Below are 26,600 nucleotides of genomic sequence, written 5' to 3'. Positions count from 1 at the left end.
TATTGGTAAAAGTAGATAATTTAAAGATAGGACACAGATTTTGTGAACTGACATTTCAGGACTGTGCTTTTCTGAAAACACAAATTTAGAAACAGCAAGATAACATTTGTTATTCTTTTCAGGCTGATCAGTTGATGTTTGCTTTGCATTTTGTTCGAGGCATGCATCCTGAACTTTTTCAAGAAAATGTAAGTGGGGTAAGGGAGGAGACTGTTAGAGTTACATAGAAGTTTGGTAATGGGCAGATTTATGGTTGGAGTAGAAATAACTTCGTCTAGAAATTATCTATCAACCTATTGATTTTTTACTAAGTTAAAAATTTAGTGCAAGATGCTGATTTCTGCTTCTCCCCTCTGGGTGGGCCCAGCATGTGGAAGGGATGGTGAGGCAGAGTGACTTACCCCAGTGTTTCTAGACCTTTTTGAACCCCAGTCCCCTGCTTGTCTTGCTCGCACGGGCAGTGGAGCTGACACATACACAAAGTGAAACAGTGCTGGTGGACAGCTGCCTTCTTTACCCCCTTCACTGACTTGCTCCGAGTCAGCAAGGGAAGCAAGAAGGGGGGCCGTTTCCAGAAACCTCCTGGAGCCCAGAGCCCTGTGTTAGTCTTTTATGTATAATTCATCTTCGTTGTCTATAACTTCATTCCTGGTCTGCCTTATCAACCTCTCCCCCTTGAAAAGAACCTCCTTCAGGTTAGAGCTAACCAATCCATCTCTGGTGTGCTTCTGACATTTAAAAAGTTATTTGTAAGCGATTTTTTGGTTTTGGTGTCACCGTCATCAGTGAGAGCAGAGCATCGAGGTGGGGGGATAGCGCACGGACAGACGGACAGTCCAGCTGTGACCGTCCCCGCTGCTTGGTCGGATTTCATGTCCTGGGCTCTCCTTATTGGAATCAAACTTAAAGAACGCAGACCTTTCCACGTGCCTGTTTTTCTCTCTTGCTCTGGCCAACTTGTATCATTTCTCCTGAATTTGTGGATTTGACTCCTTTTATTTCCACCATTAGCTTTGATGCCTTTCCCTCCCCCGTATCGTGTTCTTCACCATGATCAGTACATTCCGCACTGTGTAAGACTTAATATTCCCTGGTTTTCCCTGCCGGAGTGTATGTCAACATTGGGAAGAGAATGTTTTTCTCTGACCCCCGTCTAGTAATAGTAACCATTTCTATTCCATCGTGACTGTGGGATTTCAGTGAAGAGGAGTGAGTGTTCATGCTGGGTGGAGGCAGGAAGTAATTTTGTTTTTTCCATATTGCTCTCAAGTTGTATACGTTTTCTCTTTATTTGCTGACCAGTACTTAACAAGGACTATGCTAGTGCCCATTATTACCTGCAGGGAGGTCAGGGTGAAGACCGAGATCTTGGAGCACTAGATTCTGTAGCCCTGCGTCAGTCATGATTTTATGGATTACTTTAAAAAAAGAATAATGGCAGTCTTCTCCTAATCTGTTGAAAAAGATAAGCTAATGGAAGTACTTTTCTCTATTTTTTTCCGGCATACAGAATTTTTTAAATTTTTGATGCACTTTATTGCTTATTTATTAGTGAAAAATGGCGTATAATGGGGCAAATCAAGATAAACACTGACTGAACATGACATGTAAATTTGTGGATGTTGAAGCATTGTATATATATATAGGGAGAGAGACTGTAGATAGGTTTTTGCTTTAGTAAAATTATTGCTCATTGTTTGCCTAGGAATGTCTTATGTTGCTACATGAACTCATTCTTGATGTCAGTGTTGAACCAGAAAGGGAAGACATGACATGAGTTTTATTGTGTTTTTTTTTTCCATGTCCTTAGAAAGCTGCACTGTAAGCCATCTTATAGGGAAATTGAGAAAATTGTGTTAGCTGGTTAGTATTTTTGTATTTTTTGAGTAAATCATATTTTTATTCAATAGGAATGGGATACGTTTACAGGTGTGGTTGTTGGAGACATGTTGCGGAAAGCTGTAAGTAAAAATAATAAAATTATTTCACTCTTAGTGAAAGTAGTTCTCTCTCTGGCTTCCTGAGATGATATTTGCTTCAGAGGAATTTTACAGTTCTGTTGAAATTATACTTTAACTAGAAGAATATATTCTTGCCTCTACTACCATACTATAAAACAGATCTAAATATTTTTGTCCTTAGAGACATATATTCTTATGAGAATAATACGAATTAAATACTAAGAAACTAATGCAGTTTCTTTCAGTACACATTTTATCCCAAGAACACTTTATAATCCTGAAAAAATAGAATTTTGTGTTATGACTAGGAAAATTCTCATATAGCTGAAGTTTAAAATGTTTTTAAAAATTTTCGATAACTTCATTCAAGTTTAGCTTTTTCTCTACTACTTTTCTATTTGAACATGTAATGAATAATAGTTTTCTTCAAAGCAGAATACCCAAACTGTAATGCAAAATCTAGATTATGTATGAAATGCAAGATATTATTAAAAATAATGTAAATCTATGGCCATTTTTATTATATTTTATTATATTTTTAAGCTTCATAAAAGATAATATACAATGAAAATGAATGCAACGTTTGTGTAGATGGTTATTATACCTTATTACATTGAATTTTACAATAGTGTTATATAGAATTTTACAATCATAAAACAAATGAAGTAATAATACACAGAATGAGTTTTTCAAATCAGAGTTCATACAGTTAGCTAGTCTCTTATTAATTTTTCTAAGTCTGAATGTCACCAAATGTGTTGCTCTTCCGAAGGACTCCCAGCAGAGGATCCGGGATCAGCTCCCGTCATGGATAGACCAGGAGCGCAGCTGGGCAGTGGCCACACTGAAGGTACTCGCGACTTTGCTGCTGTGGGGGGTGCTGCAGCTTCTGCGTCTGAGTCCTGTTTATTTCTTTAGGTGCTCCCTGTTCATCTCAGTGTTGATACCGCGGTGACTTTGCCATCAGAGCCCTGGGGAAAGGACGTCAGAGAGTTACTGTGTTCTTATTAGTCCTTTCCTCCAGCACACACACGTTTGGTCTCCATGGCACAAGGTTCTGTGCGGTGCACCCGCAGGGGGTAGAAGAGAAGGAAACTGAGGATACGATATGGAGCGTGGAGGCCTTATCGATAGACTAATTCAGGATTGGTAGAGAGATGCAGTGCACTTAGGAGTTTCCGATTCAAACTGTTTGTCTCGCTTTATTCATCTTTGAACTGTCCCTCGCCCACAGCTCCTCCCCGTCCTCGCGGCCCCTCCCTCGCCCGCGCCCCTCTGTCCTTGGCATCGCTCCCTGAGTTGTGACTCTTACCATTCACCAGGGCTTTGCTGCAGAGCCTCTGCTTCCGATCTTAGGCCTCTCTGTTTCATTGTATTCTTTATGTTTTAAAGCTGACGCACACTTCAGTGTGTGCTCTACTAAAGCCTTGTGAGGGCTGGTTATCGCTCCCAGGATCAAGTTGTCGTCATTTGCGTAGGACAGAAGACAGTCTGTGGCCTGCTCCTTGCCCGCCTCTTCCCTGCTATCTCGTCTGTCCCCACACGGTTTCTCGCACTTAACACTTCCAGCGGCTGCTCCCTCTAGCCGGCCTGCCTGTGGCCGTGCTCACCTGGCAGACATCGCTTTCGCATTTGAGGACTTACCTTCCTAATCCTGTCTCTTCTATTGGCATCCATCTTGAACATCCTATGTCACAGCGCTTGTCCTCCTGAGTCAGAACGATGCAGTGTGTCGGTCGTTTCTCCCAGCTTGCAGTGCATAGAGACTGGGATCCGCACCTTGTCAGGCTTGCTGTCCCCGACAGTGCAAAACCTGACTGGTACGTTCCTCTGTACCCTCAACGCATAGTTCGCTCTCCGTTACGCACCTGTTCTGGCTGCACACATGAAGATGAGCGGATAAGCTAATGACGAAACAGGGATGTAGGTTTCACCTCGTTCATGCATTCTGTTGAGTGATAGTATTTGAGTGAGTGATAGTATTTACGAAGTATTTGTAATCTGCTGGTTGACAGCGGAGAGCACAAATGTATAAAAGTCTTGGTTTTCTAGGAGTTTGTTACCTCGTGAAACACTTGTGACACAGTCCTAAGACCTGGCTCATGAATTCCGAATGAAAAAATTAATGATTATTGTTTGATCTCTAGCTGATCTCTAGTTACACTTGGGGAGCAAAATCTTACATTTGTAACCCAAAAATTGTAATGATGCTTTTTTTGCCCCACATACTCATTTCTTTTTAAGTAAGGAAATGTAAAACATTTAGGGAAGCCAGCTTTCCTATTGAAAGAAGGTTTATAATACATGTTAACATTTCATTATCAGTTAACAAAACATTTTTAAGTGGATTATCTCATTCATTTCATTTTTTGTTTTTATTTAAATTACAGCTAATATATAGTTCAGTATTAGTTCCAGGCATACAATTTAGTGATTCTACACGATTTATCTTATTTAGTTATGATACCAACCCTGAGACAGGTATTATTAAATTCTCTTTTTACAGATGAGAAATGAAAGTCAGTAGTAGTGAGTTAAATGAATGAGCCTAAGGTTTCTTTTTAACTCCACACATATTTTTGAAGATGCATTATGTGCCAAGCAATCGTTAAATGCTTTGCACATATTATCTTGCTTTATCATCACAGTAACCTGATGAGGCCGTAATGATGCCGGTTTCAGAAAAGAGGCAGGCGAGGTGGGGAGAGGCCGAATGACGGAGTCCGTCAAGCAGGTGGAAGTTCTGGAGCTGAGACGGCAGCTCAGGCCTTCTGACACCAAAGTCAGAGCCTTCAGTATTTGATTTTCCAACTACCGTGTTTTCCTTCTCTGTCTCCCAGGACTCCCCGTCCTCCTCCCTGCATTCCCGAGTGGGAGGTGGGTGCTGAGGGGGGCCGTGGGCTGCCGTTCTGGAGCCCAGCTGCCCAGGCTTCTGTCGCGTTCTGAACTCAGGCCGCGTGGGCGCTCCTGTGGGGAGGGGGCGCGAGCCGACTGTCCTCAGAATCTGTGTGCTTCTCCTTCCTTCCTCCCTGCTCTGTACGGCGGCTGCCGCAGGGTGGTGACACGTGCTGAAAACCGCCAGACGGCTCGCGGGTGACTGGCGGGTGACTGGCGGGTGACCCGCTGGTGGCTCACTGGGCCCACCGCATCGTGCGGGATGTGAAAGCCGATCACCTCACGCAGTGTGTTCAGCCCCCCGATGAGGTAGCTGCAGGTACTGTCCTCGCTTGGTGGATGCGAAGACCAGGCACCGCGCGACGTGGTCACTTAGAAGCCGGGCCAGGATTTGAACCCGGGCTCGTTGCGGCAGAGTCTGAGGCTCCCGCAGCTGCGGATGGTCTGTTCGCAGACGCCTGGGAGTCGAGTCAGCACAGGCTGCTTTGTCGTCAGTCGGCTTCTCCTGAGTCGGGCCCCTCGTGCTTCGTGCCTGCAACGGGTGGGCACTGCGCCCGCGGGGGCCAGGTCGGGGTTGTCGGTCGGGGCTGTCAGTCGGGACAGGCTGCGCCGAGCCCACCTGCGCCGCGGGGACTCTGACAAGTACTTGTGTGCGGACGGGGGGCGCCACGCTGCGCCCACCCCGGGGACGGGCCCAGACTCCGGCGGGACACACACGCCGCCGCGCTGCCTCGGGTTTCTGGCGGGAAATGGTGATCACACACCGCGCAGCACGCAGAGGCAGCAGTGGGCGCTCACACGCCACCAGCCCCTGGATTTCACAGGCGGCCTTCAGGGGTTCTCCTCATAGGCTTAGATCACTTATTACAATATTTAAAGTGAAATGTACTTAATTTTCTACTGTATGAGTTTAATTTTAGTTAAGTTCCCTCATGAAATTTGGGCAATATGATGGGTTATTTAGGGATGAGTAGAGCTACTTGGATGACGCATCCCTGAGCACTTGGCTCCGGGCCGTGGTACGCGCCGTTCTAGTGTCCGCACAGGCACCGGGCTTCCCAGCGCGCCACTGTTTCAGTAACCCTTCTCCCTCTCCTGCCGCACATCGCGGACCTGGCAGTCCGTAGTTGGCGAGAGTTTGGAGGAGAGGCTGCCGGAGGGAAGGGGGACAGTCAAGATGGGTGAAGTAAGGGAAGGAACAAGTCACGGAAAGAGCAGGCACCGCACAGGGGTGTGGTCGGGTGAGGCCGTGGTGTTCTGTGGGGCCAGGTGACGCTACCCTGGTGGGAGCCCCACAGCGTTTAGAGATTTGGATCACCGTGTTGTATATCTGAAACTAACGTAGCATATATACTCCAAAAAATTATACTAAGAAATTCTTCTCTAATGGGCAAAAGACTGGAACAGACATTTTTGTGGAGAAGGCATACAAATGGCTGACAGATGGACAAAAAAAGGTGCACACACACACACACATGCACACACACACACACACGTACACACACACGCACATACACACACGCACATGCACACGTACACACACATACACACATGCACACATACATACATGCACACACATGTGCACACACACGCACATGCACACGTACACACACATATACACATGCACACGTACACACACATATACACATGCACATACACAGACACACACATGCACACGTACACACACACGCACATACACATGCACATACGCACACACACGCACATGCACACATACACACACACACACATCCCGGGTTTGCTTGTCGCTCACCGTGCAGCGTCATGTCTGTGTTTCAGATCGCTCTCCCCAGCCTGTACCAGACCCTCTGCTTCGACGACGTGGGTCTGTGGCGGACCTACTATCACAACTCCGTGTGTGAACAAGAGTTCCCGTCTATTCTGGCAAAGAAAGTGTCCTTGTTTCAACAGGTGAGTTTGCTAACTGCCTCAGAGTACCTGGCGTCTGTCTCACTCTGAAGCAGTTTACAGGAGGGCTCTGCCTTCGGGGGTCATGTCACGTTGCCTTGGGGAAGGGCCTTGTGCCTGTGCCATTCCCCTGGACTTGGAGTCCCCACAGAGTGGCTGGTGGGACCCCTCTGCCTCCACCTGAGGGTGTCTGTGCGCTAGAGACCAAGTCTGAGAGAAGGGGCTTCAGGTGTAGTTTGCACAGGCTTGCCCCTCACCTCCCGGGACTGTGTCTCCAGAAAAGGCCTCGGGGCACACGGCAAGGTATTTGCTCCCCTCTGGCCCATGCAGGCGCTCAGGGCAGAGGCCGAGTGTCGGCAGGTGCCCCGGGGACGGGTGTCCGGGCTTGTGCCCCTCCATGTGCCTCTCTTCCCTTGGCTCCCAGTGCTCCTGTCCTGCCCGCGTCTCTGTGGGGAGTGACACTTTACCAAGTGTGGCTTAAAACAAGAAGGGAACAAAACCAAGAGAAACTACTTGATAACTTCAACATCTAGGGAAACACATAATTGAGCATAAGAAGAGTGATGTGAAAATTTTAGGCAGGGTTTGGGGGCCTCTGTTGTCCTGTCATCAGAAGGTCCTTGCGTACCCTTGTTTCACCTGCTGAGCCGTCCCTTGTGAGATGCAGAAGACACAGCTCACCCGTGACCACTACTTGCTCGCGGAGGCCTTGCTCGTGGTGGCTTTTGATGAGAAGTTGGAGGAAATCAGTGCATTTTAGTAACATTTTCGCTCTTAAACACGTGGCATTTTGTGTAAGTAGATACAGTGGGACGATGATCGGTGTGGACATGTCCCCGCGGGAAGATTTGTTCGTTCAGTAACAGTGACGCTGTGTGAAGTGTGCGGGGTTCTGTGTTTAACCTTCCCTGCGCTTCGTCGGCAGGTGCTGGTGGTGCAGGCGCTGAGGCCAGACCGACTGCAGAGCGCCATGGCTCTGTTTGCCTGCCGAGCTCTGGGTAAGTCCCCGGCTGCAGCCAGTGGGACCTTGGCTCCCGCAGACGTTTCATTTATGCTGACCTCGGTTTAGGAGATTAGATCTTTTCCTTCCTTCTGCTTATCTTCAGACCTCTACTGGATGTGATTGAACTTAATGTTGTGTTAGATCTGATGCATAGTTGAGATCTGTATTTATTTATGGTGTTTGAAATTTATAGAATTATTGTACAGTGAAAGCCCTTTAGGCATTAATACATTTGTTCTTAGTTAGGACTTAAAAGCAGGGAATCACATGTTTGACTTAGATAATTAAAGTAAAACAAAAAAATAACCATAGTCTTGGCCGGGGGGCGAAGGAGGCTTCAAAATAAATTATTTTTTTTCTCTGAACAAAAAATGAAGGATTTGTTTGTCTTTTGGGTTATAAGCTATGCAATCCATTTTTGAAATCTCTCAGATAGTCTTACCAGAAAGAATTAAAAGTTACTCATTTGTAAATAAACTATACTTTGTTTTGATTTGCTCAAGAGAATTTGGAAAAACGACGTTAAGGAGAGAGAGTTTGACTTCTTCATTGCCAATTTGGATACCTTTTATTTCTTTTTGTTGTCTGATTGCTGTGGCTAGGACTTCTAATACTATGTTGAACAAGAGTGGTGAAAGTGGGCATCCTTGTCGTGTTCCTGATCTCAACGGGAAGGCTGCAAGCTTTTTCCCATTGAGGATGATATTTGCTGTGGGTCTTTCATAGATAGATTTGATGAGGTTCAGGAATGTTCCCTCTATCCCTATACTTTGGAGCGTTTTCATCAGGAACGGATGTTGGATTTTGTCAAATGCTTTTTCTGCATCAATTGAGAGGACCATGTGGTTCTTCTCTCTTCTCATATTAATCTGTTCTATCACATTGATTGATTTGCGAATGTTGAACCATCCTTGCAACCCAAGGGTGAATCCCACCTGGTCATGGTGGATAATCTTTTTAATGTGCTTTTGGATCCTGTTTGCTAGGATCTTGTTGAGAATCTTAGCATCCATATGCATCAGTATATTGGTCTGAAATTCTCCTTTTTGGTAGAGTCTTTGCCTGGTTTGGGGATCAGGGTAATGCTGGCTTCATAAAAGGAGTCTGGAAGTTTTCCTTCTGCTTCAATTTTTTGAAACAGCTTCAGGAGAATAGGTGTTATTTCTTCCTTGAAAGTTTGATAGAATTCCCCAGGGAATCCATCAGGTCCTGGGCTCTTGTTTTTTGGGAGGTTTTTGATCACTGCTTCAATCTCACTGCTTTAGTCAGGTGACATGATTCTTTATATGGAAAACCCAAAGTCTCCACCCCCAAACTACTAGAACTCATACAGCAATTCAGTAACATGGCAGGATATAAAGTCAATGTACAGAAATCAGTGGCTTTCTTATACACTAACAATGAAAATACAGAAAGGGAAATTAGAGAATCGATTCCACTTACTATAGCACCAAGAACCATAAGATACCTGGGAATAAACCTAACCAAAGAGGTAAAGGATCTGTACTCGAGGAACTACAGAACACTCATGAAAGAAATTGAAGAAGACACAAAAGGATGGAAGACCATTACATGCTCTTGGATCGGAAGAATAAACATTGTTAAAATGTCTATACTTCCTGGAGCAATCTATACTTTTAATGCCATTCCAATAAAAATTCCACCAGTATTTTTCGAAGAGCTGGAGCAAATAATCCTAAAATTTGTATGGAATCAGAAGAGACCCCAAATTGCTAAGGAAATGTTGAAAAAAAAAATAAAACTGGTGGCATCACGTTACCTGATTTCAAGCTTTACTACAAAGCTTTGATCACCAAGACAGCATGGTACTGGCATAAAAACAGACACACAGACCAGTGGAACAGAGTAGAGAGCCCAGATATGGACCCTCAACTCTATGGTCAAATAATCTTCAACAAAACAGGAAAAAATATACAGTGAAAAAAAGACAGTCTCTTCAATAAATGGTGCTGGGAAAACGGGCAGCTATATGTAGAAGAATGAAACTCGACCATTCTCTTATACCGTACACAAAGATAAACTCAAAATGGATAAAAGACCTCAACGTGAGACAGGAATCCATCAGAATCCTAGAGGAGAACATAGGCAGTAATCTTTTCAATATCAGCCACAGCGACTTCTTTCAAGATATGTCTCCAAAGGCAAAGGAAACAAAAGCGAAGATGAACTTTTGGGACTTCATCAAAATCAAAAGCTTCTGCACAGCAAAGGAAACAGTCAAGAAAACGAAGAGGCAACCCACGGAATGGGAGAAGATATTTGCAAGTGACAGTACAGACAAAAGGTTGATATCCAGGATCTATAAAAACTTCTCAAACTCAACACACACAAAACAGATAATCATATTAAAAAATGGGCAGAAGATATGAACAGATATACTTCTCCAATGAAGACATACAAATGGCTATCGGACACATGAAAAAGTGTTCATCATCAAGAGCCCTCAGGGTGATTCAAATTAATACCACATTGAGAGGGGCGCCTGGGTGGCTCAGTGCGTTAAAGCCTCTGCCTTCGTTTCAGGTCATGATCCCAGGGTCCTGGGATTGAGCCCCGCATGGGGTTCTCTGCTCAGCAGGGACCCTGCTTCCCTTCCTCTCTCTGCCTGCTTGTGATCTGTCAAATAAATAAAGTCTTTAAAAAGAAAAAACAAAAACAACTCATTGAGATACCACCTTCCACCAATTAGAATGGCCAAAATTAGCAAGACAGGAAACAACATGTGTTGGAGAGGATGTGGAGGAAGGGGAACCCTCTTACACTGTTGGTAGGAATGCAAGTTGGTGCAGCCACCTTGGAGAACAGTGTGGAGATTCCTCAAGAAATTAAAAATAGAGCTTCCCTATGACCCTGCAATTGCACTCCTGGGTATTTACCCCAAGGATACAGATGTAGTGAAAAGGAAGGGCCATCTGTGCCTCAGTGTTTATAGTACCAATGGCCACGGTCGCCAAACTGTGGAAAGAGCCAAGATGTCCTTCAACGGACGAATGGATAAGGAAGATGTGGTCCATATACACTGTGGAGTATTATGCCTCCATCAGAAAGGACGAATACCCAACTTTTGTAGCAACATAGATGGGACTGGAAGAGATTATGCTGAGTGAAATAAGTCAAGAAGAGAGAGTCAATTATCATATGGTTTCACTTACTTGTGGAGCATAACAAATAGCATGGGGGACAAGGGGAGATGGGGAGGAGAAGGGGGTTGGGGTAAATTGGAAGGGGAGGGAAACCATGAGAGACTATGGACTCTGAAAAACAGTCTGAGGGGTTTGAAGGGGCGAGGGCTGGGAGGTTGGGGGAACCAGGTGGTGAGTACTGTGGGGGCACGGATTGCATGGAGCACTGGGTGTGGTGCAAAAACAATGAATTCTGTTACGCTGAAAATAAATAAAAAATAAATATTTAAAAAAAAAACTACGTTAAGGAAAGGATCTGTAAAGTATTTTAGTTGAAATACAAAGTCATCCAAGAGTAGTGAATCTTTATTCTAAACCACAGGAGTTTGGAAATGAAAAATCTGGCGTAAGTAGAAAAGCATACTGACATTTTTTTTTCTAGAAGTTCTCCATTTCTTTTAACATTTACCCATCTATGAAATTTTATGTGGGTATTTTTATAATTTTTACTATTATGTATGTTTTCATTAAATTATAATTTATCATATGAGGAAGCGTAACACAGAATTTCAGGAAATTGAAAACAATATACTGGGTTTTCCATGCTCCTCCATGGAACCTTTGCTCAGGAATCCCTGTCATGCTGTCTTGTGACGCTGTTGGGGTCGGCCACAGCGTCGTCTTGGAGAGGTCGTCCCAGCCTCCCTGCTCCCACTCTCTCGTGTCCTCTCAGACGTCTGCGATCTCCTACGGCTCACACTTGAGCTGCCCCCGTGACACCCTGCACCCCTGTCCGCTCGCGTCACCGTCTAAGTGTTGGGTTAAAGACCGGGAGATAGAACCCCACAGCTAGCAAGTGGCAGGACCCAGACCCAGCTCCATAGTTTGTCTTCTTGCTAAATCCTGAAGGGTCACATTTTTCCCAGTTTAGAGGGATATTTTTGGCAGGTGCTCACGGAAAGCTGTGTCCGTAACCCTTACGTGATCCCTCACACACAGACGTCCCCACCCTCACCGGCTAGACTGGTTTCCTGGGGCTTTGGTGAGCATCGTGCACAGGCAGGCTTCAAGCAGCAGAAGTGGTTGGCTCCTGGCTTTGGAGGCTGGAAGTCCAAAATCCGCGTCCCCGCAGGCCGTGCGCCCTCCAAACCCTGTCGCAGAACCCCTCCCTGCCCCTCCCGGGATCCTGGTGGCTTGCTGGCGGCTGGTCTTCCTTGGCTTCCAGCTGCTTTGTCCGAATGGCATTTTCCCCACATAGCTCTCTCCTGACATGTCTCATGTCTTACGGGCCCTGCCCCAGGACGACCTCCCCGGAAGCTAAGTGGTTCTGTCTGGGTGACCCTGTTTCCACAGCATGTCATGTTCTGAGCTGTTGCAGTTGCAACTTTAGCTTCTCTTCTGGGGCGGGGACAGCGTTTGGCCCACACTGCGGCCGTTTTCTGCTTCGCCCTCTGGTAGGACACGCGTGTGCACGCTGTGCAGGCATTTCGAGGCTCCCATGAACCTGGTCGCTCGGTGGGCTGCCGGTGGGGGAGTGGAGAGCTTCTACCGCTGCCCTGGGCCTCCCTTTCCTTACACACGAGGGGCAGTGTCTCCCTGTCTTTGGCGGAACGTCTGTCTCCTGGGTTGTCTTTACTGCCGTCTGGCAGAATGTCTGTCCGCCCTGCTCCTGGTTGCAAGTGCGGGTGCCCCTCTCGGACTCACTCCAGCGCGACAGGGGCAAAGTCAGAACCAGGACTCAGGAAGGAAGTGCGGGCAGGGCTCTGCACACAGGGCTCGTGGACTCGTTCTTGGTCTCGGTCCCGCACGTTCTCCCTCCGCTCCTCTTCCCTCTTCCCTCTTCTCCCTCTGTCTGTGTCCCCGTTCTCTTTCCTGCACGTGCCTTGCCCTTAGTCTCAGGGTTCGTGTGTATCCTGGGCGTCAGGCTGCGACCTCCTTGTGATGATGGAGAACTTTCCCTCCCAGCCTCACCCGAATCCCAGGAAGGACTCTGCTGTGCTCGGCTTGGGGGACATGACCTCTTCTGCAGCTAATCCCGCCAGAAGTACATGAAACAGCAGTTTGTCCCCCAGAAGCCGGGGAGGGGGGGCTGCTCCCAGAAATGAGGGGGGAGCTGCTGGTGCCAGACGAGAGGCCTTCTAGTCGGCGGGCTTGTGGCGTGCCCCAAGTGCTTCTCGTATTCACGCGGTTGTGGAGTCCAACCGTTCACATATAAAGTGCATTTCGAGAGTCAGACTCCTTTAAGAGTCCCAAATGCCGAGCTGGTGGATCTGGAAAGTGAGGTGTTGGCTAGCAACGATGTTTGTGTCCGTGTCAAAAAATACTCAGCAGCACACTTTCTCTTGTGACAGTTAACATGTTGCCAAACGTCGACACGGCTGGTAAGTAGTACTGGGTGGTTGGCGTTTTATTTAATAAATACGAAATCTGCCCCTCTGTTTGCCACTGGGAAGTTGGCTGGTGAAAGTAGCCTGTCACCAGCATTTCTGAGAAAACAGAGGCAGGGAGACAGGAGCTCTGCGCTTCCCGTCCTCCAGTCTTCCAAGGGGTGCACGGGCACACGGTGGTTCTGCTCACCCTTCTGTTAGAGGGATGGCCTTGCTCCCATCAAAGGCCAGCCTGGCTGCTCCTTGTGTTTTATTCCTGCCCTTATCTCCTCTCCGGCAGCCTGACCTGTGTTCCAGTCATCCTCTCTCAGCCTGCTCCTGCAGTGTGTCCCTCGGAGGAGAGAGCAGTGACCCAGTCCCTCCGTGCTCCCCCCACGTCCTGCCAGCTCCCTCTGTGGCCAGTCCCCATGGCCCCACAGACTGTGCCTCTTCCATTCAGTGGTGTCTTCTGCTGTGTTGCTGCATCCCACACCACGTGCCATAATGACGACTGTGCCCTTGGCTTATTTTGTGTGTCAGTGGCTTCCTTTCAATGCCCTCCACTTTCTTGTCTTGGTGATTTTGTTTCTTCTTTCAGGCCTCAGCCCTTTCAGGCTCTCCCTTGTCATTTCCCTGTACTGGCTGTTTCTCTGCATGTCTCTGAAATTTGGCCTCTCCTTCCTTCCACTTCATTCTCTCTCTAGGTAAATCCCCTCATCCCTGGCTTGCAGGGTCATCTGTGAATGACTGACTCTTCGATCTCCTGTTTTCAGCCCTGACCTCTTCCTGGAATTCTAGACTCGTATACCCGAGTGCCTGGCTAATGTTTTCCCACGAAGGCCATCCTGCCGGTTTATCAGGACCAGCCCAGAGCTCTTGACCCAGCTACACCCGTACCCACTCCGTTGCTCCTGCCAGACACCTGAAAGAAACGCCTTTACTTTGTTCCTTACTTCCTTACTCCAGCGGGTTCTTTCGACTCGGTCTCTAAAATCTGCTCTCAGTTAATTTACTTTGTGTCATTTGCTCCCCACCAAATGCACGCCATTGTCCTCACTCCAGTCATCGCCGTAGCTTTGGCTCTGCCCTCAGAACGTGCTGGGAATCCACTGCTCACGTCGCCACTGCCACCTGCTCGCTCTGTTTAAGCCTCAGTTTGCTAAGTGGGGTTATTGCTTTTCGGGCCTCTCTGCTTGCCCTCTCCCAGTTTGCTCTCAGCGTAGCCTCCAGAGCGCCCTTAGAAGTACAGGTGAGCTCTTACCGCTCCTCAGTTCCAAGTCTTGTGAGGGCGTCTCATCCTTCCTGAGTCCTGACCTTGTCTTACACGGCCTTACGTCTTTCAGTCTTTTGTTTCGCCCTTAGGTCTCCTCTCCTTCCACTCCCATCCTCTTTTTAATCCTTTCCAACCATGATGGCCCTTTCCCCTGTTTTTCCAGAGCCTCCACTGTGTTTCTGCAGTCTCAGGACCTTTGCACTTACTGTTCCTTCTTCCAGGAGCGCTCTCTCCCTCCCCCATTATCTTCCCCAGTTCTCTGCTCAGATGTCATTTTTCCAGTGTCAGTTTCCCTGAGGTGTCTCTGTAAAAGAACGTACTCTGACTCCTTTACCTTGTTTTTTTTTTTTCTCTTTTTTTTCCCAATTTATTTATTTTCAGAAAAACATTATTCATTATTTTTTCACCACACCCAGTGCTCCATGCAAGCAGTGCCCTCTATAATACCCACCACCTGGTACCCCAACCTCCCACCCCCCCGCCACTTCAGACCCCTCAGATTGTTTTTCAGAGTCCATAGTCTCTCATGGTTCACCTCCCCTTCCAATTTACCCAAATTCCCTTCTCCTCTCTAACGCCCCTTGTCCTCCATGATATTTGTTATGCTCCACAAATAAGTGAAACCATATGATAATTGACTCTCTCTGCTTGACTTATTTCACTCAGCATAATCTCTTCCAGTCCCGTCCATGTGGTCTATATACACTATGGAGTATTATGCCTCCTTTACCTTGTTTGTTTTTCTCCAGAACTATGACTCCCGTTAATTTTCAGGCCTCCAACTGGAGCATAAGCCACGTGAGGGCACATATTTATGTGGTCTCTGGTTGTGCCGCAGGACTTAAATAGCTTCTGGGATGGAGGGGCTAGAAGTGTTTGTTCCTAGTTGGTCGTTGGTCTCCCTCCTTGAGTGCTTGCTTCCTTTCCAGCCCATGCTCTTCATACAGCTGTGTGGTCTTTAAAAAATTGAAACCAAATCATCTCCATGTTTGAACAAGATCTCCAAAATCTTCCCAAAACGCTTAGAATAAACTCTGGAGTTTTTCCATAAGCTGACAAGACTCTGCTTGCTTGTCTGTCGCCATCCGGGGCCATTCCTGCCGACCCCCTTGTGCCAGTGGTCAGAACCCCTGCAGTACTCACACGGTCCGCGGCTCTGCGCTTTCCCTCCTGCGTTTGCGTCCCTTCCTGGAGACTTTATTCAATGCAGGGATATCTTCCAATGACCGGAATAATAGTTCTTAGTCCTCCAGTAGTAAAGATTATTATTTCCTTTAATACTTTTTTTTTTTTAGAAAAAAAATGTCATCTTATTAAAATTCAAATATATTAGCATACGGTGCTGTATTAATTTTCAGGCAAAAGATACAGTGATTCACACTTGCCTGTGACACCTGTTGTGATGAGTGCCAGGTATCGCCTGGACATGCTGAACCCTTTATTCTCTTAATGGAGAGCTCCTCTCTGTCGTTCAGACGCCAGCTCACAGTACTGCGGTTGCAGACAGGGCCTTCTGGGCCACCGAACAGCGGCAGCATATCAGCCTGCTTTATTTTATTTATTTATTTTTTTAGATTTTATTTATTTATTTGACACACTGGGAGAGATCACAAGTAGACAGAGAGACAGAGGGGAAAGCAGGCTTCCGCTGAGCAGAGAGCCTGGTGTGGGGCTCCATCCCAGGACCCTGAGATCACGACCTGAGCCGAAGGCAGAGGCTTAACCCACTGAGCCACCCAGGCGCCCCCATCAGCCCGTTTTAATTCCATCTGTAGGACCCAACACTCACTGATATTTCTGGCTCGTCTCTCTATCATCTGCTTCTCTAACTCGGGGCGTTTCAGTAAAACAGGGCAGTTTCCAGAGAGGCTTTTCAGTGTCTGTCTTTCCTCACTCCTGTGGTCTTTAAAGATGTCGTCTTTGTACCGCATCACATGACCTTCCTTACTGCCTTCGTAGTCTGACCTTCTACCAGCCCCGTGGAATACTTCCGTTGCGGCACTGTCTCACCTCTAGGTTCAACGACATTTGAGGTTTAACGGCATTAACTAAAAACCTCATGCACCCACATATTCAAATGCCGTGAAAACTTAATATACTTCTAAAGTCATATTCTGTCTGTTTTTAAGCAGAAGTTACATGTACTGGTACGTGGCTGGATGACTTTGTGTTGGGTCAGATGGTTTTATTAATAGAGTTTTCATATAAAATTGGATTTCTACTGTATGAATAAGTTTTTAAAATTCAAATTGCTCGAGAATGACAAGCACTTATCTCTTTTTAATCAAATTGTCAAGATTTGATTTTAAATAAAATTTCTCAAGCATCATTCATATGGAAAGAGTTTTAATAAGTTTTGGCAATCCTTTTTATAATCTATAAACTTACAAACAGTAACTTAGAAAGCTATGTGAGTAATTTGGATGGACTTGGGACTTTTCCAAGGAGCTGCTCTGAGCAGGGACTGTGCTGCATGTGTGAGGTTCCTGGGGGCAGCCCTGGAGAGGCTCCCTACCCTCAGGTCAATGTGAGCCAGGCGGGTTCCCCGCTGTGGAGCTCCTTCCTGGACGCGTGCCTGTGCCCCATCCCAGGCACGTGGCCTCCGTGGCTCCATCATGCTCGCGAGGTCTGTGTCTGAGAGCAAAGGGGAAGGACAGGAGGACTTGCACATGCATTTTCTGTTGCCTCCGTAACAAATCGTCCCAAATCAGCAGCTCCCGACGGTATCCACGTACTGTCTCATGGTCTTGGGGGTCAGAGGCCCGCCGGGCTGGCCTGCTTTCTCTGCTCCGAGCACACACGGTGGAACCCTAGCATTGGCCCTGCGCTCTCTGGGAGGAGGATGCTGGGAAGGAGGCATCTCCCAGCTCGTCCAGGCTCCTCTCAGAGTCAGCCGCATGCCTTGTGGGCTTGAGCTCCTCCTTCCCTCCCTGTCCCGGAGCCCTCCTCGGCATGCAGAGGCCGCTGGGGTCCTGGGGTCCGTGGCTCCTGTCCTCCCTGGTCACAGGCAGCAAGGGCAGAGGGGCTCCTCCTCAGGCTTCCCACCCCTCTGCTCTGCTCTCCGCTCTTCCCTCTGCCACATCTGTCCTGCTTCTCCTGCTGCGTCTCTCCAACTTGAGCTGGAGAAACTTCCTGTTCCTAAGGATCCAGGTGATTGAAGTGGCCTCCAAGGACGATGGAGGTGAGCGCTGCTGTGAGGTCCATAACCGTCACCGTGCCTGCGGAGTGCCTTCACGCAGTGCCTGCTTAGGGCCCCGAAGCACATCATGTTCTGCCTGCCATGGAGCATTCGACTTGTTCGATTCTGTGCTCGAGTATTAGTCTAGGTTTAAAGAGCTTCTGCCCATTTAATTGGTTGATGTGCCTTGGGTTAGACAGTGGTTGTCTCTTTTCTTTCTTTCCCTTGACATTGGTGGTACGATTTTTAGAGTTGTCCTCACTTGCTGATATAGGAAGTATAATTTTGTGCACTGGAAGCTTGTCAGTCTCTCTGCTGGATGTGGGGAGTGAGGAAGAAGAGATCTCTTGTACTCGCCACCTGGAGTAGTTTGATATTAATTTGCTACTTCGTTTACTCACTTAGGTACCTAAAAAGTGCCGGATTTTGATATTCTTTCTTTTTTATACTGTAAATTATTTCTTATTTAATGATTTTGGTATTTTATCTGAGTAAAATAAAATGCAATAAAGGTTTAAGTTTTTTCCTTGACTCATTTTTTTTCCTTTGAAAAGAAATGATAATATTTTAAAGATGCATGTCAAAATTTAAGATCCCAGTGATTTTTCAGTCGTGATAATTTACGGTGCAGTGAACATCTGTGGCTCTTCAGTTTGACTAGTTTTGGAAGATTCACCCTAACAGTGCTAGTGATATAGTGAGTCAAAAGGACTTAATAAAACCAGTGATTATATGTCTAGGTCAGGTCAGTTAAAAATGCAGTTATTTTATTTTGTTGGTTATTTTATTGGGAGTTTTGTGGGCAGAATGGTTGATAAGGGATTCCAAGTAACATGAACATTACTTCTATTATCATAAATGGTATATTTTTTCACGATTTTTTTCTCTAATTCAAAGTGTTCCAGTACTTCGAAATATTATATAAAATGAGTCAGTGAACATCTGTTTATCTTCCGTGGAATTTTGACTTTAGAAGGGATATTTAAATTTATGCTAGAGGGTGCCTCTAGAATGGTGGGCAGAACAGACATGATTCCTGTCCCTGTGGAGTGTGTCGTCTGTATTTGTTAATGTAAGAGATGGTGTGGTAATCTGTACTTAGACACTTTTATATTGGCATGTAATTTCCCCCCACCCCCCAAAAAACCACACCTGTTACAGTCAGGAGTTATTTTATAGGAACCTGCAGGTCCGCAGATGTTTATCGCATGATACCTGTCAGGGGAGCTCTGGGAGAAGACGGAGAAGGCAGGGAGCAGCGGGTGCCCCGCGTCCTCACCTCCTCGTGGCTGGCGCTAGCGGGCGCGCCTTGCTGTGCCCTCCCGGCAGAGCTTGTGCCGGTGTGGACTCCTGTCGTCTGTGGAGCAGTCTTCTTTCCAGTCAGTCTCCACTTACCTCGTCCTGACCGTGGTTTCAGCCCTGCCAGGTGGCATCCAGAAACCACTCAGACCCTCAGGCTGTGGCCCCCGAGTTTTCACTGGCGTCAGCAGCTGCGGCGCGAGTTTTTGTGCGTGCTTCTGCGTTCGCATCCCAGGTGATTTCTTAAATTAGTATAGTCTCAGTGACTGAGGCAAAGGCCAGACACGTTTTTAAGACTTTTGATACATACTATAGTGTCAGACAGTTCATTTAATTGGCCAAGAATGTTTATTGAACTTATGAATGAGTCAGTGGGTGAACAGAAGCATAGCTAATTATCTTGCTGCAAGTAGTTAAGAACTCTTTTCGATTAGGTCTTAAAGCAGGATGATTGTTAGCAACATCAACTTAATTAAAAATGAAATGCATACAGCCGGCGCCTAGGAGTGGTGGGTGAACTTCGAGAGGCAGTTGGCGCAAACTCAGCGGGGGTTAGGAGCATCTGCCGGTGACAGTTCTTAGTTACCCTGACGACTTGGCGTGGTGAAGAGAGGAAGGCAGCGAGGCAGGTGTGCGGTCCGTCCCCTCAGTGTAGTCGTCCAGAAGGGCCTTCTTCAGCCTCTCTGGAGGGCATTGGATTTATATTTTAAAGTGCTGGCTGCAGAAATCCTTAAGAATGTCTTTCTCAATAAACAACAACAACAACAAAAAACAAACAAAAGAGAATGTCTTTCTCCAGTGATTTTAGAATCTCTGAGGTTCTGTGTCGTCTCATCATGTATACTTGTGAGGATAGAGGAGCTTCAGATTCGAAGAAAGCACAGGTGAACTCTGTTGAATACGGTGAGCATCTAGCTGCGGGTGACCTTTGGCAAGACCGTCACTCTTCCGACGGTTGGGTCTCTTACATGTCGCATACGGAACTGGTGTCATAGAGTACGTGATGAGTAATGGAATCTGATAGATCAGATTATATGAACATCCTATGACATGGGATTATTATGATTTTATGATTATAAATGGAATCTGCTTTGATGATTATATCCTGTTTTGCTTCCAAATGACTTATGGGTTGTTTTATGCCTGTTTTACAATTGAGGAAACTGAGGCACAGTGTATCTTAGGGTGACTTGGCTAACCCGAGAGCTTATATATTTCTGTCTCCAAACTAATATTCTTCTCATTCAGTAGCACTTTCTTTCTCCTTGTAATGCACGGAGGTAGGAAATAAGTGTCCTATAACGATGACGGTGAGGTTGTTCACTGGGCCACATGTGATCTGATGCCAGTGTCCAGCACAGACTCGGCTCTCCGTTGCCACAGAAGTGGACGAAAAGCAGCATCGCTGGGCTGTTGGGTTCAGTCTTCTCTTGCAGGCAGAAAGTCTCACAGAGCACAGCACAGATGTGTGTTCTTCGGGTGCTGGGCATGGCTGTCCAGACGCCCACCTGCCGGTGTTAGTGATTCGCAGAGATGACAGGTGGAGACGGGTTAGAGCCGTGCCTGGCCCTTATGTGAGCGTTCAGTGAGATGGTAGTTTTCGCTAGTGAGTGAGTGATCTTACAGTTGAGAAACTCTAGTATGTCCGGGATTGTCACTCACCTATGTTTTCTGCTACAGCCTGTAATTAGCTGGACTAGACTTTGTCGGAATCACGTCACTTTGTCATTTCGTGTCTTTCACATCTGTCTTCCAGGACTGAAAGAGCTGTCCCCACTCCCCCTCAATCTCAAACGGCTCTACAGAGAGACCCTGGAAATCGAACCAATCTTGATAATTATCTCCCCGGGTGCCGATCCGTCTCAGGAGCTCCAGGAGCTTGCCAGCGCCGAGAGAAGCGGAGAGTGCTATCACCAGGTCAGCGCCCAGCCTCCGTGCTGCTGGAGCCCCCGCTCCTCCCGTCCGCCCGAGCCGGTTAGGGAAACACGGGTTTGGTGGTGGTAGGCCAAGCAGTGTCCCCCAGAGTGCCCAGGTCCTGCTCCCCAGAGCCTGTGAAGCTGCCCGCTCCCGCGGGGGAAGGAGCTCTGCAAGTGCAGTTCTGTAAGGTCTTCACATGCACACGTTGTCTTGCCGCAGTCAGGTGGGCCCAGGGTGACCATGGGCTCCTTACATTGGGGAGGCTGGGGAGGCCGCAGGAAAGTGCCGGTGTGTTCATGGCGCTGTGGCCAGAGCGCTGGGAAGCGCTGGGGTACTGACTTGGAAGGTGCCAGAAGGGACTCCTAGAGGCTGGAAAAGCAAGAGGGAGATTCTGTCCTCGAGCCTCCAGAAGACCCAGCCATGTGGTAAAGCCGGACTCCTTGATGTTAGGTGGGGCTGTCGTCTCCAGAAACCTGCTAATGAGTTTGTCTGGTTTTAAGGTACTAAACTGTGGTGGTTTGTTAGAGCAGTAACAGGAGACTAATATATTTGCTAAGCTTTTGAGAATAATTTTTAAATTTTACTTGGATGCTTTTATAATAAATCACAGCAGTATTTACCAGCAAAGGCTGAACTGCATAAACTTGTGAGTGAAACTGAGGTCATGTCGAACACCATTCTCTCTGAGGTAAATTTAGGAGCTCTACCCTGTTCCGATGGCCTCCTTTGTGCTACTCCGCTTGCGTGCCGGCCGGAGCAGGTATTAACTTACTGTCAGTTTTTGACAATGGAATAAATAAACGGTTTCCAGTGGGACCGTTGTGATGATGAAACAGCAAATGGAGAAGTCGCGTGTTGTGTGGGGCCCGGGCAGGAGGCAGCAGCGGAGCAGGGGGCTGGGCCCGCTGTTGGGGTGGCTCTCGCGGGGGGTCTGCTTCTGCCCTGGCTGGGGTGTCCTGGTGCCCCTGGGGGACAACACGCAGCTGTCAGGGAGGAGCCTGCAGGAGGGGCCTGCTCTGCACCCCCTTTCTGTTGGCACCGATTCCAGCCGCGGGCAAAGCTGTTTGGGTCCACAGATAGGTTTGACAGCTGAAACCTGTCAAGTGTTGGTGTACTGAGCCTGCAAAATTGTTAAATTCAGTAAAGCCTTTCAACATGGACATAATTACTCTTCATTCTGTTAAAGTTTTATTGCTGTGCTGTTATATATGCTACGGCTAATACATTCTTGATGCAAAAAATTAATGTTTTTAAAATATTTATTGATTTGACACAGAGAGAGAGTACAAGCAGGGGAAGGGGCAAAGGGAGAGAGAGAAGCAGGCTCCATGGGGAGCAGGGAGCCCGATGCAAGGCTTGATCCCAGGACCCCAGGATTATGACCTAAGCTGAAGGTACACGTTTAACCAACTGAGCCACCCATCTGTCCCCCAAAATAGTAATTTTTAATTGCAGAAGTTGTGACATTTCAGAGGGGATGTGCAGCTCACCATCTTCTTGACATTTTCCTGTTGTACTTTTTAAAAATAATTTATTTTTATAGTAAATATTTTTTTCTGAGGTTTTATGAATCTTTAAGCTTTTTTCATATAATTGATCCTTTATGGGAAATGCTGAGTTGTGTATTTAGCTGTCATTTCCATTGAGCAAAATGCTTACCCTTTTCTCTGATTCTGTTGTACATGCCTGTACTTCCATTTTTTGTTTTTTGGGTTTTTTTTGTGGGGTTTATTTTGCCTTTTAATAATGGCAAACTAGTAAGTACATCAAAACAATTCAAGTACTTTGTTTCACCTCCTATTTGCCTCATTTGGGGTTAGACCTTGAAATTTTAAAAAAGTCAATATGTGACTTTCTTACCTGTGTTATTGTATGCTTTAGTACACAGTGGATTAGACATGGTTCCCACTCTCAAGAACATTATAGTCGAATTGAAAAACAAAATCAATACTTGTAAAAGTCAACTGAAAAGCAATGAAATGCTATGTTGTATTCATTATGGGACATTGTGATCTGAGAATATGCAGGGAATAATCTCAGTCTTTTGGTATCGGTTGAGTCCTGATTTGTGAAATCACTGTGGTTTGCGTCATCTTGAAAGTATTTTGATCCAGTAAGAGGCTGGAGCTAGGACTCTCCCTGTGTGTGTTGGTAAGTTCCTACACACGCACCCGCCTGTCCTGGTATGCGGCTCTGCTGGAAACGACCCTTTACAAACACGCCGGGGGTCTTGACTGCCCGTGATCTGTGGGTGTAGCCCCCCTGGGGCTGCTGGCTGACGCCTGCGGGTTCTGACCCTGTCCGGGCTCTCAGGCCCATCTGTTCGGAATATGCCTGCTGCTGGTCTGCTTTATGAGGCAGACCGGGCCCTGCCAGAGAGTCCTCCGCAAAGGCAGTCGGCAGCGCCAGGGAACATGCACTGGGATTCCGGTGGGCTTGGGATGCCCGTTGCCTCTCTGTCTTTATTCTCTCCTTGCTGCACCCCACCCCGCCTCGGCCCACCCCGAGCAGCCCTAGAGGAGCAGTGGGCAGAGTGGAGAGTCCTTGCCGCGTGTGAGGATTTACTGGATGATGGATGGCTAGGGAGTAACACCGCCACAGCATTATACCTGCGGCTAGAGAGCAGAGCCAGACGTGCATGGAGTTGGGAAAATCAGAAGTAAATTTCAAAAGGTGGTAGTGATTAAACATTAATATTAATGGTTAAACATTAATGATTAAACACTCAAAGAATTCAAGACGACAGTTAAATAAAATTTCCTTTTTTTTTTATGGTTCATGTTTGAGAGGGTAAGGATTGCAGGAAATAGGGGAATGTGAAACAACTATTCTGGAATTCTTTATACTGTTCTGAAACTTGCAAACCTATAATGATAATATATTTTTAATAAACATGAAAGTATTAGAAATCTGCTATTGCTGAAGGACAAAAACAGCTGTTGGAAATGGCAACAGTGTTACTAAAAACTTAGAACGCTCATCAGAATAATTGAGTTCATTATGTATGACAGGTTAATTTGAATCTCTTCTGTGACATATTATCACATCTGTAGTTAGTACTGTTTTTCATTTTGTTGTTGCAGGTTGCTATGGGTCAAGGTCAAGCTGATTTAGCCATTCAGATGCTGAAAGAATGTGCCCGAAATGGGGACTGGCTGTGTTTGAAGAACTTACATCTGGTGGTGTCTTGGCTGCCAGTTCTAGAAAAGGTAGATTGAGATAAACGTGGTATAAATAGAATATGATGGTAACTGTTCTGTGGCAAATAGTATATATTATAATTTACAATTTTATGCATGTACAATGTTTTTACCAAAGCCAGGTTTTTTTGTTACTTTCATTCTGCATTTTACATTATAATAATGTTTATATCAGACATAGATTATATTTATTAAAGTAATTTTTAGACCTCATTCTTTTAGAACTCTTGACCATTCTTCTGTCATTCATTTATTCCTTTAATCTGTAAGCACTAGTTTAGCACAGAAAAAACCCAGCACTTGCCCCAGGTGCGGGTTGCATACAAGTTTGTGCCTGCTCTGTCAGAAGGAACTTGGTTTAGAAGAGACGGGCACTCACAGAGCTCGCTTGTGGCCTCAGAAACACTGTGGGAGGGAGTCAGCAGACTGCCGTCCCTCTGAGATGGGATGTTTAAATGGACAGATGGAGGAATGTGTCAGGTTCCAGAGAGAGGATGGGCAGCAAGAGTAGTATTTGTAAAGACACGCATGAACATGGGAAGGAGCGACCAAGGCACACGGCGTGGGCAGAGGAAATTGTGTGGTGAAGTTTTGAATTTGCATTGTAGGTAATAGGATACAACAAAAATTGGTAACGAAGGAAGTGATGTCATTAGAGAACCCAGCGGAGGCATGGACAGAAGCGGTGAAACCCCGAGCCCTGCACACGGGTGCTGGCTGAGGCCTCGGTGGCCGCTCTTACTTTGCACACATTGTGCGTCGGCACCGTGACGAGTGTCGTACATGGTGCGGACTGTTACCGTCCTTGCTTAGAGCTGGTGTTGGTCCTAGACCTCAGGTCACAGAGCAAATAAGCAACAGAATGAAATGTATCAGCATGTCACAGAAGGATCTGAGAAGGAAATTTTACTTAATAATATATTTATAAAGTGGAAATTAGTGTGTGTAAGTAGATTTTTCTTGTTGCTGTTTTTGTACACAAGGAATTGAACGCTCTTCAGCCTAAAGATACGTTTCGCCTGTGGCTCACGGCGGAGGTCCACCCCCACTTCACCCCCATCCTACTGCAGTCAAGTCTGAAGATCACCTACGAGGTAAGGAGGCAGGAAGCCCGGGTCATGCGGCGGGAGGTGCTGTGGTCTCGCACCTCCTGAAGCTCCTGTCATGAACGCCAGTCACATGGAACACACCAGGGTGTCCTTCCCAGCAGTCCGCTCAGGTAGTAGGTGGGTGGAGGACCTGCACAGACGTTTCTCCAGGCACGCGCACGGCCGGCAGAGCCACGGGCGGGTGCTCAGCATCACTTGTCGTCAGGGGACGCAGATGAGAGCCACGGGGGGTCGGCACGCTTGTCCGATTGTCAGCGTCCTTTTCCTTTTTTCAGCCCGTCGTGCTCCGGACACGTAATGTCCAAGCTTGGTGTATCCAAGACTGTATGTTTGCAGTGTTAGTCTGTGGCTGGTCAGAGTCATGAATAAAATAATGAACTGAGTTAAAGCTTTTAAAACTGGTAATAGAGATTCTGCTTGTTTGTTGTTTTCTCGCTCTGTAGAAATGTCTTTCTCCCCGGAAAGGACGAACCTTCTATGAAACTGAAAACCACAGGCCCCATAGCAGTCAGTGTCAAGTTCATTGTGTAAATGACAATTTGGTTTCAGTAAATTCCCTCAATAATCATATAAAACTCATTTAGTTGTTTTGAATATTGTTGGTTTTAGAGTTTTTGAATTTGAAAATGTTTGAATTTATAATTGGTAGGAACTGTTAAGTACAAGGAGTTTAAAACTAGTTTTGAAGTAGCACAATGGTAAGTCAAACTGGGTAGTAGTGAAAACTTTGCTTTATTAAAATGTCTCTAAATATGTTAAATATTAACTTCGTCTGTAAGATTTGAAACAATAGGATGTCAATTTTTTGTCGTTAGTCACCTCCAGGTTTGAAGAAGAACTTAATGCGCACTTACGAGTCTTGGACTCCAGAGCAAATCAACAAAAAAGACAACATACCTCGAGCTCACGCTCTCTTTAGTTTTGCATGGTTTCACGCTGCGTGTCAAGAAAGAAGAAATTACATCCCGCAGGTGAGTTAGAACATCTTGGACATGTTGTAAGCTGTGCATGTTGTGTAGTAGTGTTTCTTTGACTTAGTGGAAATGGCTGGGATTACTTCATAATCTGGCTCATGAGTCCTAACTGTCGCTCTCGAATTCCGTCTGTGCCATTCGCCTTGTGGACTGTGTACAGTTACGTAGTTCACATCCCCGATTGACGTTGTTCAGAACAAGGTGTGACCCGTCATAAGCCCTCAGTGATGGTTAGGTGTCATTTCTGAGGTCACAGTCATCTCCAAGGTCAGACCTGAATTCTGCGTAGTTTTCCTGGGGTGTACCGCCCTCAGTGGAAGCCACGGATAGCCGAGTCCTGAGACTGGGCTCCTGGG

At 46.5% G+C, this 26,600-nt stretch overlaps 1 protein-coding gene across 8 annotated transcripts in view; it reads left to right on the top strand.

Annotated features, from left to right (window-relative positions):
• Positions 1-26,600, top strand: part of DYNC2H1 (dynein cytoplasmic 2 heavy chain 1) — a 274,182-nt gene that overhangs the window by 138,268 nt on the left and 109,314 nt on the right. For all 8 annotated transcript variants that reach the window (XM_044257764.1, XM_044257766.1, XM_044257765.1 and 5 more), the window contains 9 exons: positions 123-188; positions 1,911-1,961; positions 2,734-2,811; positions 6,654-6,785; positions 7,708-7,780; positions 20,801-20,961; positions 24,045-24,170; positions 25,145-25,255; positions 26,086-26,241. In XM_044257764.1, the coding sequence (XP_044113699.1) occupies positions 123-188; positions 1,911-1,961; positions 2,734-2,811; positions 6,654-6,785; positions 7,708-7,780; positions 20,801-20,961; positions 24,045-24,170; positions 25,145-25,255; positions 26,086-26,241 (954 nt within the window). The remainder of the gene's footprint in view (positions 1-122; positions 189-1,910; positions 1,962-2,733; positions 2,812-6,653; positions 6,786-7,707; positions 7,781-20,800; positions 20,962-24,044; positions 24,171-25,144; positions 25,256-26,085; positions 26,242-26,600) is intronic.

The sequence above is a fragment of the Neovison vison genome, chromosome 7 (assembly GCF_020171115.1).
Source record: "Neovison vison isolate M4711 chromosome 7, ASM_NN_V1, whole genome shotgun sequence".
In the NCBI taxonomy this organism is placed as follows: Eukaryota; Metazoa; Chordata; class Mammalia; order Carnivora; family Mustelidae; genus Neogale; species Neogale vison.
This window is presented reverse-complemented; position numbering and strand designations above follow the sequence as displayed.